Source organism: Oncorhynchus gorbuscha, linkage group LG01 (assembly GCF_021184085.1).
Source record: "Oncorhynchus gorbuscha isolate QuinsamMale2020 ecotype Even-year linkage group LG01, OgorEven_v1.0, whole genome shotgun sequence".
Lineage (NCBI taxonomy): Eukaryota > Metazoa > Chordata > Actinopteri > Salmoniformes > Salmonidae > Oncorhynchus > Oncorhynchus gorbuscha.
In genome coordinates this window covers 85,657,279-85,675,212 of record NC_060173.1, presented here as the reverse complement: position 1 = coordinate 85,675,212, position 17,934 = coordinate 85,657,279, and the positions used below count along the sequence as shown (strand labels likewise).

At 43.0% G+C, this 17,934-nt stretch overlaps 1 protein-coding gene and 1 pseudogene across 1 annotated transcript in view; one reads left to right on the top strand and one right to left on the bottom strand.

The window, feature by feature from the left end:
• LOC124044300 overlaps positions 1-17,934 on the top strand; it is a 43,591-nt pseudogene that overhangs the window by 24,451 nt on the left and 1,206 nt on the right.
• The window catches only part of LOC124044292 (beta-galactoside alpha-2,6-sialyltransferase 2-like), a 79,889-nt gene continuing 77,219 nt past the window's right edge, over positions 15,265-17,934 (bottom strand). The window contains exon 7 of the mRNA XM_046363942.1: positions 15,265-15,995. Coding sequence (XP_046219898.1) covers positions 15,748-15,995 — 248 coding nt within the window. The 3' untranslated portion in view covers positions 15,265-15,747. The remainder of the gene's footprint in view (positions 15,996-17,934) is intronic.

Sequence of the window (17,934 nt, the reverse complement as noted above, 5' to 3'; positions counted from 1 at the left end):
GTACAGCAGACTGGGTAGGGAGAGATTGAATATATCCGTAAATATTCCAGCCAGCTGGTCTGCGCATGCTCTGAGGACACGGCTATGGATGCCGTCTGGGCCGGCAGCCTTGTGAGGGTTAACACGCCTAAATGTCTTACTCACGACGGCCACATAGAGGGAGAGCCCACAGTCCTTGGTAGTGGGCAACATCAGTGGCACTGAAGCTGTTTAGCAAGATGTCAGTGTTTTGGCTGGTGGCTGGTTTTCCCATTGTAGTCCGTGATTGTCTGCAGACCCTGCCACACACGTGTCTGAGCCATTGAATTGCGACTCCACTTTGTCTCTATCCTGATGTTTTGACTGTTTGATTGCCTTACGGAGGGAATAACTACACTGTATTCGGGCATATTCCCATTCACCTTGCCATGGTTAAATGCGGTAGTTCGCACTTTCAGTTTGGTGCGAATGCTGCCATCTATCCACGGTTGCTGGTTAGTGTAGGTTTTAATAGTCACAGTGGGTACAACATCTCCTATACACTTCCTGATAAATTCAGTCACGGTATCAGTGTATTCGTCAATGTTATTGTCAGAGTTTACCCGGAACATATCCCGGTCCGCGTGATCAAAACAATCTTGAAGCATGGATTCTGATTGGTCAGACCAGCGTTGAATAGTCCTTAGCATGGGTACCTCCTGTTTGAGTTTCTGCCTATAGGAAATGAGGAGCAAAATGGAGTCGTGATCATATTTGCAGAGGGTGGGGGAGGGCCTTGTCATCATCCCGGAAGTTGGAGTAGTAGGGTTGAGTACTACAATCAATAGATAGAACAGTTGATAGAACTTTGGTTGCGTTTTTCTCAAATGTCCTTTGTTAAAATCCCCAGCTACAATAAATGTGCCCTCAGGATACGTTGATCCAGTTTGCATAAAGTCCAGTGAAGTTCTTTGAGGGTCGTTGTGGTATCGGCTTGAGGGGGAATATACACGGCTGTGACTATAACCAAAGATAATTCTCTTGGGAGGTAATAAGGTTGGCATTTGATTGTGAGGTATTCTCGGTCGGGTGAACAAAGGACATGAGTTCATGTATGTTATCACAATCACACCATGAGTAGTTAATCATGAAATATATACCACCGCCCTTCTTCTTCCCGGAGAGATATTTTTTCCTGTTTGTGCGATGAACTGAGAACCCAACTGTCTGTACGGACTCAGAAAGTATATCCAGAGAGAGCCATATTTCCGTGAAACAGTATGTTACAATCCCTGATGTCTCTCTGGAAGGAAATCCTTATCCTGAGCTCATCAACTTTATTATCTAGAGACTGAACATTAGCGAATAATATACTCGGAAGCAGTGGGTGGTGTGTGCGCCTCCTGATTCGGACTAGAAGTCCACTCCGAATACCTCTTCTCCGCCGGCAGTGTTTTGGATCAGCCTCTGGAATCAGTTCAATTGCGCTGGGGGGTACGAACAAAGGGTCCGACTCAGGAAAGTCGTATTCCTGGTCGTAATGTTGGTAATGCTGCTGAGTTACCGTCACTCTGGTATCCAAAAGTTCTTGCGATATGTAATACACAAAACAAATTCTGGGCTAATAATGTGAGAAGTAACACAAAAAACGAAATACTGCAAAGTTGCCTACGAGCTAGAAGCACAGCTGCCCTACCTAATCGGCGCCATTTTCATCTGTTCTGTTGTATTGTCATTACATGTTAGGTTGAACACTGACAGCTTTGTAACTTCAATGAGGCTGACTGAGTTGTATAAGTTCCTCAAGAGCCTATGTAAATCCCAAAGTTGGTTTAGTTACCACTTTATTACTATATGTAATCAGCAGTATTATTATTATTATTATGTAGGTTATATGTGAAGTGAACAAACTTAACATGATGAACAGGATTTACATTTACACTAACATTTGGCCAAAAATAACTATCTGTAAGCCACATCTCTAATAATCCACACCTCCAATCTGATAGGCTGCCGTCTTGACAATATATTGAGCCCCTCCAATCACAAAAAGGTTCCGAAATTAACCTTTACACAGGGGTTCCTCAAAGACCCTTTTCAGAGGGGATTCTTTTTGAACTGGAAAGATTCTGCCAGTGTGGCAACCCAAAGGTTTCTTCCAGGCACCTTTACTTTTAAGAGTTTAGCATATAGGACATGAGTAATAAAGAGGAGAGACTGCCTGGAATACATGAGGCTAAATCTGCTCATCAGGATATAGAGCCACTACTCCTGCTACCACTCCTGTTTCTTCATGTCTCTTTGTTTTACCAGGTGTCCCAGTGGTTCTAAGCGGCTCGTCTGTGTTCAGAGTTATAATGAGCTTTTAGCAGACTACCTAGCGAACTATAACACCTCCTGGGATGAGTCTGAAGTCTCAACATCACATCTGTCAAAATAGATTACGGGAAGCTTTCACTTAAAATTCAGATGTTTTTTAGATGGAGGACTGTGTGCAGTGGTGGATAAAGTATCCACTTATCATACAAAAAAGTAAAGATACCTTAATAGAAAATGACTCAAGTAAAATTGAAAGTCACCCAGTAAAATACTACTCGAGTAAAAGTATAAAAGTATTTGGTTTTAAATATTTTAAAGTATCAAAAGTAAATGTAATTGCTTAATATTAATATTAACTAATATCATATTAAATTCCTTATATTAAGCAAACCAGACAGCACCATTTTCTTGTTTTTTTATTCACGGATAGCCAGGGGTATGCTCCGACACTCAGACATCTGTCACGACTTCTACCGAAGTCGGTCCCTCTCCTTGTTCGGGTGGCATTCGGCGGTCGACGTCACCGGCCTTCTAGCCATCGGCGATCCACTTTTCATTTTCCATTTGTTTTGTCTTTGTTTTACACATCTGGTTTCAATCCCCCAATTACTTGTTCATTATTTAACCCTCTGTTCCCCCATGGTTTTTGTGAGTGATTGTTTGTATGTATACAGTCTGTTATTGTGGACTAGTTTATTGTGTTGTATATATTTGTATTCTTGAGAAAAGAACGTTAATTACTCATATCTGCTGTCCTGCGCTTGACTCCTCCACACCAGCTACACACAGGCCGATTACAACATAATTTACAAACAAAGCATGTGTGTTGAATGAATCCTCCAGATCAGAGGCAGTAGGGATGACCAGGGATGTTCTCTTGATAAATGCGAGAATTTGACAATTGTCCTAAGAATTCAAAATGTAATGAGTACTTTTGGGTGTCATGGGAAATGTACGGAGTAAAAAGTACATTATTTTCTTTAGGAATGTAGTGAAGTAAAGTCAATGTTGTGTGTTCATTGCAAAGTCCTCTATATTCTGTCTCAGATGGTTTGGATTACTCAATCGGACCGTTTGTCTAGGTTCCCAGAGTTGATGAAGCCTTATACATTCACCGGCCAGTTTATTAGGTAAAACGATCTAGTCCCGGGTCAGAACCCCCTTTCCCTCCAGAACAACCAGAATTCTTCTGGAAATTCTACAAGGAGTCGGAAACGGTCCAGAGGGATGTTGATCCATGCTGAAGCAATGGCATCATGAAGTTGCTGCAGATTGGACAGCGGTACATTCATGCTGGGAACAGCCCGTTCCGTTTCATCCCAAAGATGCTCTATTGGGTTGAGGTCTGGGGACTGACCAGGCCACTCAAGTAGACTGAACTCACCTTCATGTTCCAGGCAAGATTTTTCCACTCCTCAATTGTCCAGTGTTGGTGATCTCGTGACCACTGGAGCCGCTTCTTCTTGTTTTTAGCTGATAGAAGTGGAACCCCATGTGGTTATCTGCTGCAGTAGCCCATCCGTGACAATGATGGGCGAGTTGTGAGTTCCGAGGCGCCGTTCTGCACACCACTGTTGTACTGCGCCATTATTTGTCTGTTTGTGGCCCACCTATTAGCTTGCATGAATTCTTGCCATTCTCCATCGACTTCTCTCATCAACAAACTGTTTTCGCCCACAGGACTGCCGCTGGATGGTTTTTGTTTGTCTTGGGAAACCTTAGAAACTGTTGTGCGTGAAAAGCCCAGGAGGCCGGACCTTTCTGAAATACTGGATCCGGCACCAACGATCATACCACACTCAAAGTTGGTTACGGTCACTTGTTTTGCCTATTCTAACTTTCAATCAAACAGTAACTGAATGCCTCGATGTCTGTCTGCCTGCTTTATAGAGCAAGCCACGGCCACGTGACTTACTGTCTGTAGGAGTGAACACTTTCCGTGAACGGGGTGGTGTACCTAATAAACAGTGTATTTGCAATGGGAAGTAAAAGCTGCTTTGTTAATATCATATTGTAAAATAAATGGTTATGCTTTTGTATTGTTATGATTTCATAGGGCCTGCTGGAGTGAATGGGCTGCATATTCTTTAACAATATTTTATGCTGTGTGTGACTGCTGTCGGCTGTCTATCAGCCATGTCTATGTGTTTGACCAAAATTGTCTCTCCTTCATCACCATGGAATGCACATGTATGTCCTTTCAGTACCACGAGCCTGTCACCTTTGATGTGACACGTGTTGTCGCTATTGGTGATAGTGTGATAATGGTGTTAGGCTTCCATAAGTTGTGTAAACAGTGTGTTTTTTGTTTTGCTGGTCGCATTATTTGATGCTGTGTGTCACGTGTCCGTGCCGGTTCCGTCTCTGTGTGTGCGGTAGCCCGAGGCACGGCCAGGCCTATTTGATTCATACATAATGTCAGCAAAAAGCATTGTTCCTTCTTCACTAGAACTAGAATGGTCTGACTACAGAATATATCATGTCAGGTGCATTAAGTGTTGCTGTGTTTTATGTTATTTTCTTGATTTTTGAGTTTGCTAGAACATAGTGGAAGATTTCTGGTACCTCTGAATGTCTACATTGTCATGCCTACTCCCGCCCCCCTGCACGACGTCACCGGTCGACTCACCACCAGCCCTGGCAACCATCAAATCAAATCCAACATTATTTGTCACATGCGCCGAATACAAGTGCAGACCTTACAGTGAAATGTTTACTTACAAGCCCATAACCAACAGTGCAGTTCAACAAAGAGTTAAGAAAATATTCACAGTGCACATTAATCAACGTTTCAGTAAAAGTGCTGGTTTTAGCCAGCCGGCTAATTTTCATCCGCAGTCCCTGGGCAGGTTATTAAAAACAATTACAATATAAACAATCATTGAGCAGTGAGCACACGCAGAGCAACATAGGACAAGCAAGACGTAGCATACAGACAGAACAACATAGAACAAACTGCAGCAAGACAAAATTGAGTGTTTCCACACCTCACAAGCTACAGACAACATGGAAAGTGGCAATACACAGCTAGGGATTATGTTCACAAATCTGATTGACCTTTAGCCATGTCTTCATGCATTTTGTGAAAGTGCGATGTGGTGCAGTTATGTGTGTCTGATGGCAGTGTATTCCAGACATGGGAAGCTCTCACAGAGAAAGCGGATTTACTAAAGGTGCTTTTCCTTAATTAAGGGAACTATACAGTCACCTCTCATGGCACACCTTGTGGATCTGCTGGTTGAATTTGATTATTTGAATTACCTTTTACACATGCTTTTTAAAAGAGAGGTTGGAATCAAGTATGATGTCAAGGTACTTAAAATCAGATACCACCTGGAGCTTCTCCCATGACACATAGACATCTGGCTCAGTAGCATCTGTTGCTCTCTTTGTGAAGAACATGCAAACAGTTTTTTTTCACATTGAGATGCAAACACGAGTCACTGAGCCACTTTGTAACTTGGACCATTACAGTAGTGAGTTATTGTGCAGCTTGTTGTTTGCTCTTTGCAATTTTAAGTAAATTTTAAATGGCTTTTGGATTTTAAATGCCAGTGTCTTCATGACATCATCATACAGTAAACTCTCCTTAGCATCATTTATGACATCATCAACGAAACATTTCCACATGGCATGCAAATAATAGAAAGGTTAGATGTTGTAATTGTAATAATATGCCTGCCCCTCCCCAGGTATTGTGTCGTTGATCTCCCTGGTGGTCCTGTCCTACGACCGCTACAGCACCCTGACCCTGTACAACAAGCGTGGTCCTGACTACCGCAAGCCCCTGCTGGCTGTGGGGGGGCTCCTGGCTCTACTCCATATTCTGGACGGTGCCCCCCCCCTGCTGGGCTGGAGTAGCTACGACTTGGAGGGCGCCGGCACCAGCTGCTCTGTGTCATGGACCCTGAGGACGGCTCAGTCCCACGCCTACATCATCTGTCTGTTCATCTTCTGCCTGGGTCTGCCCATCATCATCATGGTCTACTGCTACTGTCGGCTGCTGTGGGCCGTCAAACAGGTGTGGGTGGGGGGTGTGGTGGGGGTGGTAGAGGGGAGTGGTGGGGGCGGTAGGGTTGGGTAGAGGGGAGTGTGTGTGTACATGTTGGGGAGACCTTCAAATTGAATTGAATCTGGCTCCCTGTAGAGATCAATATCAGCACTCTGATCAAAACCCTTATTGTGTTTTAATCAAGATGTACTTCATGCATCTGCACATGCATGTTGTTTGGGGTGGTGAATTAACTCCAAGAGCCCTCTAGAAAACCCTGTGAGTCTGGAGGAGGAGGTTTCAACCTTGTCATTTTATCTACCATTTCTTTGTGTTTATACATTTACAATCAAAATAGCAGTTTGGCTTGAGTTCATGACCCTCCAAGAACAAATCTGAGGGGTTTTATGCTGCCAAAACACATTTTCAAGTGAAGCTGCTACGGTGTGTAAATATTCCCCCAGCCAGCGTGTGTAAGCAACGTGGTGGTTTGTTTAGGACCTTTCTCAGTCCACTACTTTGAGGTGGTTAAATGTCTCTCACCCTAAGTGCCTACTCCAATAAGTGTTCACCCCTCAGATGTATAAATCAAAAGAGGACCATTGCACCCCCCCAAAAGTCTGGTTGGTCCGCACTCAAAAAGATGTTGCATAAAGCTCACTTCATCAGGATAGCAGACACAGATAGTTTGGTCTTCTTCAGTGTGTAGGTTCACACACTTCCTCTTCCCTCCCTCCTAATTTCTCTCTCTTTTACGTGCTTCTGTTATAATTTAACTCTGCCTTGTTGAGGAAGAGCTTGTAATTCAGCGTTTCACTGTATGGGTTACACTTTGATATGAATGAGTGTGTTAGCTGAGTGCTGGCTGGATTACCCAATGCAAATCTGTTTAGTGGGATTTCACTCCGAGTCCAGGACTCATTCAACATTCAGCAGCTTTCACAAAGCCCTAAACCACTCCGAGTGAGCGCAGGGGAATGTCCTGAGAAACATGTGAGCATGTATATGCATATATGCACATTATACAGTGGGGCAAAACAGTATTTAGTCAGCCACCAATTGTGCAAGTTCTCCCACTTAAAAAGATGAGAGAGGCCTGTAAATTGAATGAATTTGCAAATTATGGTGGAAAATAAGTATTTGGTCACCTACAAACAAGCAAGATTTCTGGCTCTCTCAGACCTGTAACTTCTTCTTTAAGAGGCTCCTCTGTCCTCCACTCGTTACCTGTATTAATGGCACCTGTTTGAACTTTGAACTTAAGCAGCTTGGTTTGAAGAAATCAACTGTGGGAGCATGGAAATGGAAGACATACAAGACCACTGATAATCTCCCTCGATCTGGGGCTCCACGCAAGATCTCACCCCATAATTTGCAAATAAATTCATTAAAAATCCTACAATGTGATTTTCTGGATTTTTTTTCTCATTGTCTGTCATAGTTGAAGTGTACCTATGATGAAAATTACAGGCCTCATCTTTTTAAGTGGGAGAACTTGCACAATTGGTGGCTGACTAAATACTTTCCCCCCCACTGTATATGCACACTTACACATACAGATTATGGGGTTATTTTGTTGTGTGTGTTACTGACCCCTCTATAATCCCAAATCTAAATAATCCCTTTCTTCTGTTTCGGACTCCCCTGATAAGAGTAAGCAGCTTTCACTAAATTTGTCTTGCAGCATCTCCATGAATTGCCAGAGTCAGTTGCAGTACACGGTGTCAAGAACTGACCAATCAACAATGAATACAGCCCGCCACTGTTTTGCTATTAGAGCTGTAATTATGTTGCCTGACAACTCAGACATTTAATTCTGCTGCCCTGTCGATCGCTCCATATTATACATTAGTTTGAACCTGTCATCTTTGAAGTTGTTTGTGCTTACGTCAAAATGACGTGACTCATGATTCGCCTTGGCCCAACCCATTGGTTTCTGGGACCATTTAGAATGTCAGAATGTGTTCACTCTCCGGGAGGAGAGGAAATCCAGACTCATCGTGGAGAAGCAACGTTAGTGGGTGTGGCATTTGACCTGACCGATGTGCACCGGTAGCCAGGCAAGTGTTTACAACCGAATTGGGACAGACTTATGAAGACAACCCCAAAGCCCAACCCCTCAGATCCCCACAGGAATTCAGCAATTCAGACAAGTAGGATTAGTGAGTGGTCCCGATAGCGCACTTCCATTTAAGCGTGCTAGAAGGTCCAGGTCAGGGCAACGAGAAATCCAAATTCAGCAGATGAATCTGCAAAAAGGGCATGCGACTCAAGGCACAGATACATGTGATAATTAAACCTTGCCTGGGAGACCAAAATGCCTTACGCATTAGCTCAAAAGGTTAACACACAGAGTTCAAGTGCTGGCGCAACAGGATGGAGAGAGAGGGTCAGTGCCTTAGTCCTCTAGAATGGAGGGAGGACTGCCTCTCCCTCTCCGCTGTCCCCCGATAGGGCGGGTGGGGGAGATGAATGGTGCGTCAGTTGTCTCATGGCTGAAATGGAAGGTTAGCGTCACAAAATGGATGGACTGATTACCACTGGCTCTCTGTGGGTTTGGAGAGAAGCCCTCAGGCAGAACAATGAACCTACACTGCAGGGATGTGAGTGAGAGACAGACTATTCGTTCTCAAGTATAAGCATTCTTCAAACATCCAGAGTGTGTGTGTGATGTCCAGGGGTTTGAGAATATAAATACAGCAAACAGGTGCATTTCTGTTTGGACAAAAGGACTATTATATTCTCTCCCCGGGGTGACGAAACACAGTCACCTCCCCTCACTCTCTCCTTTCATCTCACCTGTCTCTAGGTGGGTAAGATACGTAGGACAGCGGCACGGCGGAGAGAGTACCACATCCTGTTTATGGTGCTGACTACAGTGGTGTGCTACATATTGTGCTGGATGCCCTACGGCGTGGTGGCCATGATGGCGACGTTTGGCCGGCCCGGCATCATCACCCCCGTGGCTGCGGTGGTGCCCTCACTCCTGGCCAAGAGCAGCACTGTCATCAACCCTCTCATTTACATCCTCATGAACAAACAGGTTAGTCGGGGGGGTATTTTTGTGTTGGGGGTGCATGGTAGTGTGGGTTTCTTAATAATCTGAGGTTGAGATGTCAACAATATGGCTTCGAAAGGCAAATGTTCCCAATTGCATTCTTATCGCTGCACATGTCGGTTCAATCGGAAATGACCAATAAATGGTGCATTGCAGACAGCACTCCACAGATTGAATCCCGACCTAAGTATTGATTACTCTGGAGAGATCTTTTGTACACGTACAATGCTTTTATTTACATGGTAAAAATAGAACAATAAATTAACAATTTCATTGTATACAAACAGTCAACTTAAATACCTATTCAAATTTAATAAAGAAACCTGCAATGACAAATCAAAAGGAAAAACGTAGTTCTAAAAACAATTGTGACAGAAGAAGAGAGTACAGAGCGACTGGAGGAGGGATCAAGTTAAGCAGTGATCTCCAAAACTACTTTCTCTGTGTTAGTTCTGTGTTAAACACAATGCACCTGGCGTGTCTTTCCTTACCACAGAGAATGATAAGAGGACTCTAGTTCCCAAAAGCCTATTTTAGCATGGGCAACACCATTGAAAAATGACCTAATTTTGAAGTAGTTAACTAGGTGGTTAAGGAGGATCACATACTTCCATCCAGGTCATCAGGAGGCAATCAGCCAATGAATTATACTTGTGAGCAAACATTCCATAAATGCAGGTGGATGTAAAAATCGGCAACCTTGGCTTTATATCTGTTCAAACAACACACTATAGGTGGCAGTTTGCATACCAACTCAAATGGATATGGCCTCAATGATGCCGCCCGTGTGCTCAGACACCATAATGGGATAGATACAAAGAAGCGTCATCTATCATTCTCTATGGTCCATACAGACACGTTGGTCATCTTTATCCTATAACACCCCCCCCTGAAGGGAACATATAGCACCTTAAAAATACCTGCTATAAGAAACATATCCACCCACAAATGACATTTGGCACAGTATCAAGATGTCAATGCTGTTGCCAAAGGCATTGTATTTGATCAAGAAGTGCTTCTACGGAACTAATAATTGCTGCTCTCGTTTCCAGCTGGATAAAATTTCCCTACGCACACAATATACACTTGCACAACGCAGGTAGAAAAATCGTATATCTTGGATGCTGTTTTTTTGTACAGGAAAGTAGAGTAAAGCACAGTACAGACAACTTTTAGTTGTATTGTTTGTATTATTTTTAGTTGTATTGTTTGTATTATTTTTAGTTGTACTGTTTGTCTATCATCATTGTAATTAAAATGTGTGACTGTCCTTGTCTATGTGTTTTGTTACTTGTCATGTTTTGTGGACCCCAGGAAGAGTAGCTGCTGCTTCTGCAAACGCTAATTGGGATCCAGACAAGTACACATACATAGACAGTTTAAGACTCTTCTCCTTGCTCCGGATAGATTTACCTGCTCTGTGCATTGGAATAGAAACAAAGTTATTGTATCTTTTTTTTTTTTTTTTTTACACTGTCAATGTGTTAATCACAAACGTAACAATTACATTGAATGATTTGAACACTTCAATAATGATGCATGGACATGAATCAGAGACGATACTTATGATAGTGGTGCGAGTCGAGACAGTTTCATCAAAGCCCCCCCTCGGTTTCCCTTTGTTAGATCTCTCAGTGAGAGGTGGGCCTTGGGAAATCATTTGACGCAGCGGTGTGTCTAGCTCCTTCAAGCCATGTGTTAATGAGATAGCAGATGTGGCTCAAAATATTTTTGCTTGCCTGGCGTGCCGGTGTAACAGTTATTCCGAACCATGCCTGTGTGCCGAGTAACCTTGCCTAAAACCTAAAAGACTTGCGTTGGCTCCCCAAGCTAATGGTCTGTCACACCGGTTGGGAAGGGTTTCACTGTTATTAACACTGTCATTGATCCTTGGTAGCTCAATCATATTTAAAACGGCTCCAACTCTAAATGGTATTCCTGTTCAGTCTCTCTTCACTTGATTACAATCTCTTCAGCAGATGCCTCTATATTCCAAGCAGCGTTTGACTGCCATGTTTACGACCGGATCAATTTGTTTCCTCAACCCTGGTTAAGCAGTGTTCCTAGAGCAAGGGCACAGCAACACGTTCCTGAATATCACAACGCAAAACAAACAAACAAAACACGCACACACAAATCTCTTCTTTGAATTATGTCACTATGGCTGCCAATGTCAACCCCTCCCAGTTGTCCCTACCCAGGGAATGGTCACCATCTGGCCATTACAGAAAGGACTACAGTGGCCGTAATGGCATATCTGTTTGACAACAAGTGCATGATCTGTTTGGTCTTATAGGAGGCTCAGCTTGGGATAAAGGTGAAGCTTAGTAGTTGTAAGCGGATTTGTGGTTGGAAAGAACAGCCCCCGCTGTCCATTCTAGCATGGCCAGATAGTGATCCCATAGAATATAGAGCAATATAGGATGATCTATAGGATCTCTGAGTTATCCTCCTCTCTTTTACACACACACACACACACACACACACACACACACACACACACACACACACACACACACACACACACACACACACACACACACACACACACACACACACACACACACACACACACACACACACACACACACACACACACACACACACACGACAGCTAGCTGAAACGCACTGCAGGCAGGTCTGGCACAGAGTCAGTGTAAACAAGGAAGACATTAAAGCCAGACAAAGAATGAGTCTGGATATGTAACTTCTTCAAATCCCTGCCATAATAAGAAAGGTCTCTGGCAGCGCACCGTGGCAGCCTGCTGCAAGCCCAGGCAAAAGAGTACTTTCAGAACAATATTGGAGGAATCAGTCAAAATGAGAATGGTAAAGACATAGGGAATGGTAGGCTTCAGTTACTAGACCATGCTCTGCTGAATGCCACAAACCATATCAGCATGACATGCCTGGGAGGCAGTCCAGCTACCGAACCCTGCGGACTGAATCCCTTGACCATCTATGGCACATATGTAGGATCTTAATTTGATCACCCTGTTGAAGGAGAACTGTCTTTAAATGCAGGACATTTAAAACTTGTAGCGCATTTGAGGTTTAAAAAAAGCTTCTGAAGTTTATAGTTTTCACTTTGACATGTCAACCCCTACAAAAAGTCAATTTATTGTAATCCACATCATAAATTCACATTTCCCAGTGTGAAGGATTATTTTCCTGCTGTAGCAAACTGGATCAAATTAAGATCCTACATCTGTAGTGTGCTCGTAGATATAACTGTCCTAGGGAGAGGTTTGGCTTTGACAGTGGGAGGTGTGGTGCGATTACATTCATTTAAAGAGGCAGGTCAATCATCCTAGTAATTACAGATGCTTTTAAAGAGACGTCAGAGGGTGTTGGTTCAATTCCCTGTTGGCATGGGGTGGACACTGGAAAGTAAGGGAGTTTGACTAGTGACCTCTCCTACCCCAGCCCGCCACTAACAGAACACTGGACGGTTTGAGCAACACTATCAGGTGACTAACAACTTTCTTTAAATCTTAACTATTAAACAATTAAATCATCAATAAAAACCACAACAATGACACTGCAGTTACATGGATAGCATACAGTATGTGTAAGATCAGTCCTTGGGTGTTTTGAAAGGCAACCCAGTGTCCGGTTGGCTACTAGGCACAGGGTTACAGCTGTGGAAGAATGCTTTGCGAGTCCTCTCTTACCCCCTAACTCCTATCCGCTAGCCTAGCCCTGCATCCTTTGGTGTTCACAAATCTTAAAAAGGACATCATTGTACTGGATGAGGCCAAAGAACGGGCAACCAAAGGGTTTTCCTGGGTTTGGTACCTAACTATCCGCCAGACACAGAACTGTGCATGCCCTTGAAGTGGCAACCAGTCAGCCAGTCTTAAAGACCTAAGTGGGAGTATGACAACCTCTTTATGAGTTGGCAAGTGGTCCGGTACAGCTTGGGAGATGAGAAAAGAAGAGCAAAGAGTGATTGAGCATAAAGCACAGCAGCAGCATCAACAGCAATCAAAACCCTGATGACAATAACACCATCAAATAAGACTTTGAAATAAGACTAGAGGACATTTAAGGAATGTTGAACACAGAAAAATGTGTGACTGTTGTAGATTTTTTTTTAAACACAATGTACCATCTTGATGGGGTAATACTGAGGTGATGAGTGTTTGGTGTAGTTCCAGCATGTCTGTATTGAGATAAATGTACCTTTATGTATGAGCACTTGTTTTGCCATTGAAGTGGTACTGAGGTACATTTTGAATTAAAGTTCAAGTTTTTGTTACGGGTTGTCAGGAGTGTGTGGCTGGTGTATGCCGAGTTTTTGTTCAGAAGTGTGTGTTTGGTATGGACGTGTTCAGACATTCAGTGCAGACCACTGCTCATTTTCTCAAAGATTAATTTACCACCCCAAGAGAGCCTTAATAAAAAAAACATCCATCATTAAAAAACTGTGGACTGTCCTTTAAGTCATTTTAAGGAAGAAGAGCAACCAGAGCCCTAGAAAAACAACACTTCACAACAGCAAAACACATTAAGTTATACAGTACCCGTTAAAAAGTTTGGCCACATACTCATTCAAGGGTTTTTCTTTATAATAACAATTTTCTACATTGTAGAATAATAGTAAAAACATCAAAACTACGAAATAACACATATGGAATCATGTAGTAACCAAAAAAAGTGTTAAACAAATCAAAATATATTTTATATTTGAGAGTCAAAGTAACCACCCTTTGTCTTAATGTCAGCTTCGCACACTGTCGGTATTCTCTCAACCAGCTTCATGGGGTAGTCACCTGGAAGTAATAGTAGTCTTCAAGGAGTTCCCATATATGCTGAGCTCTTGTTGGCTGCTTTTTCTTCACTCTGAGGTCCAATACATCCCAAACCATCTCAATTGGGTTGAGGTCGGGTGATTGTGGAGGCCAGGTCATCTGATGCAGCACTCCATCACTCCCCTTCTTGGTCAAATAGCCCTTACACAGCCTGGAGGTGAGTTGGGTCATTGTTCTGTTGAAAAACAAATGATTAGTCCCACTAGGCACAAGTCAGATGGGATGGTGTATTGCTGCAGAATGCTGTGGTAGCCATGCTGGTTAAGTGTGCCTAGAATTCTAAATAAATCACAGACTATGTCACCAGCAAAGCACCCCCACACGTTCTCCTCCATGCTTCACGGTGGGAACCACACATGCGGAGATCATCAGTTCACCTACTCCGCATCTCACAAAGACAGTGGTTGGAACCAAAAATCTCAAATTTGGACTGACAGATTTCCACCAGACTAATGTCCATTGCTCGTGTTTCTTGGCCCAAGCAAGTCTCTTCTTATTGGTGTCCTTTAGTAGTGGTTTCTTCATCTATGAAGACCTGATTCACACAGTCTCCTCTGAACATTTGATGTGGAGTTTTGTCTGTTACTTGAACTCTGAAGCTCCAATTTCTGAGGCTGGTAACTCTAATGAACTTCTCCTCTGCAGCAGATGTAACTCTGGGTCTTCCTTTCCTGTGGCAGTCCTCATGAGAGCCAACTTCATCATAGCACTTGATGGTTTTTGCGACTGCACTTGACGAATCTTTCAAAGTCCTTGAAATTTTACGGATTGACTGACCTTCATTTCTTAAAGTATTGATGGACTGTCGTTTGTCATTGCTTATTTGAGCTGTTCTTGTCATAATATGGACTTGGTCTTTTACCAAATAGGGCTATCTTCTGTATACCACCCCTACCTTTTCACAACACATTAAGGAGGAAAGAAATTCCACTAATTAACTTTTAACAAGGCACACCTGTTAATTAAAATGCATTCCAGGTGACTACCTCATGATGCTGGTTGAGAGAATTCCAAGAGTGTGCAAAGCTGTCATCAAGGCAAAGGAGTTATTTTGAAGAATCTCAAATATAAAATATACACTTTTTTGGTTACTACATGATTCCGTGTGTTATTTCATAGTTTTGATGTCTTCACTATTATTATACAATGTGGAAAATAGTACAAATAAAGAAAACCCCTGTAATGAGTAGTTGAGTCCAACTTTTGACTGGTACTGTATATATATAAAAAAAATCTAATAACACTAATCTATTGCTACACTATACAGCTCTCCTCTCTTCCGGCTCAGCAATGGCAAAGATCGGGAGATACAGTCACTTCAGGCCGTCTTGGGTCCATTATCCTCTAAGGAAGGCTGGGTTTCACCCCGTCTGGGTTCTGTTCAAAAGTCCTGACATAAATGTAGTTACACTAGACCTTCACCCTCCGGTTTGATCCCATCCCACACAGCGGGCTATGGCTTGGGTTCTCCACTGTTCTACGTGGTTCCCTCCGGGTTCCCCCAGAGGTCAGTGGGTTATTATTGCACCATTTCCCCCTTGTCCTGTGGGGTTGTGGTGGTTCCACATGTGGCTTCTTTTAAGGGTCAGAGTTCATAAGTTGATAGTTCAGAGGTCACAGTTGACGGTGCTGAAGCCAGGGAGGGTGACGCGGCCCTTCCTCTTCAGGTCTCGCTCGGGGCCTGTGTTGATGCGCTGCACCAGGCTCTTCTCGTAAAGCAGTGGGTGGTACGCCCCCAGGGTGCAGGCTGCGTCGTAGTAGCCCTCGTGGTAGTGGCACAGGTCTGTCTGTCGCAGCGAGGGGATGTACTCGTACACGTGGACCTCTTCGCACAGCGCCATCATCAGAAGGATGCCTGTCATTACAACGACAAGGTAGAGAGAAAGGGGTTAGATAGTCTAGCGTAGTGGTTCTCAACTGGTTTTTCCTCAGGACCCAAATTGAAGCAGGTTGTTTCAGTTGCAACCCAATATTCGCATCACATTTTTTGGGGGCTGAAATGCAATCTGAAAACTATTTTGAATTCTCTATTGACAGTAAATGTAGCAATTATATTAAATAAGGGAACAACATTCCCACCTTTTCCCATTTTCAATAATTCCATATTGCTCATATTCCTGATGAAGAATGTTGGCAAGCTCACTTGTTTGAGACAATAAAATCTGCCCTTTAGGTGTTTCATTTATCCATTGTTGATAATAGTCCCAAAATGTTTTGCATGTCAGTAATCAAGTTAAAGAAACAGAACTACACATGATGCAAAATACTGTGGCATTTCTTTTCCTTATTATTCCTACACACTTTCTACCGGTTAGTTGTTTACATTCAGGCACGGTTTCTCATATTAAAATAAGATCTACACTGAGTTTACAAAACATTATGAACACCTGTTCTTTCCATGACAGACTGACCAGGTGAAAGCTATGATTGCTTATTGAGGTCAGTGTAGATGAAGGGGAGGAGACAAGTTAAAAAATTATTTTTAATGCTTGAGACAGTTGAGACATGGATTGTCTATGTGTCGTTCAGAGGGTGTTTGGGAAAGACAAAATAATGAAGTGCCTTTGAACGGGGTATGGTAGTAGGTGCCATTCGCACCGGGTTGAGTGTGTCATGAACTGCAACATTGCTGGGTTTTCACACAACAGTTTCCCAAGTGTATGAAGAATGATCCACCACCCAAAGGACACCCAGCCAACTTGACACAACGGTGGGAAGCATTGGAGTCAGCATGGGCCAGCATCGCTTTCAACACCTTGTAAAGTCCATGACTGACAATTTGAGGCTGTTCTGAGAGAAAAAGGGGTGCAACTAAATATTAGGAAGGTGTTCTTAATGTTTTGTACACATACATACATACATGCATACATGCATACATGCATACATGCATACATGCATACATGCATACATGCATACATGCATACATACATACATGCATACATACATATTCAAAACCTCCCGTGACAAACATTGAGAACCACTGGTCTAGTATATACATACACTCACACATTCTGCAAAACACGCAATCCTTACATTGAATTATGTGATTATGAAGTTGCCTGGTATCCAAGCTCTGTTGCACTATTGTTTCTCTTAACTATAGTAAAACAGAACATACATTCAGTTAGGATACCAAGCAATTATGAACCACCCAGTACACAATGTTTACATAAATACACATCCAAACACACCTACAACATAACCATGTGCCTCTCACACATAAACATCCCAAATCCATTCTTGTTCACACACACACCCTGCAAAAACATCTGTTTAGTCCTGGCTGGCACAGCACAGAGAGGGTATAAACAGACAGAGCAAGTAGCAGCTTCTTTTCCCACTCTACCGCCCCTCCAAAATAATGTACACTCAGTTATTTGGAAATGTTTCAACCACAAAAGGGTCTTCATCAAAGTTTAGAGTAAACATTGCTAAAGGAACTACAGGATCATCTAAACAGTGTACGGGTACTCCCTGATGCACACTATGTTATCTCTCAGAGGGTCAGTCAACCATGAGAAATGGGAATCCAGGAAGGAGAGAGCTGAGTTGACAATGTGCATGGCTCTGGGGGCAGCTGTGTTAGTGTGATGTACTACTGTATGTAGCATGTTTAATGGCCTGTGAGATCACACTAAACATGGCAAGACCACGCTACTCTGCCGATGAACTGAAGTCCTTACAGGGCCATTCCCTCTCTACCACCTCACTTCCTGTTTACCTGTGTGACATCAGAGAGAAATGTGACAGGTCAAACTCAGGGAACGGAAACATTTGTCCAACCTCTCAAAGGA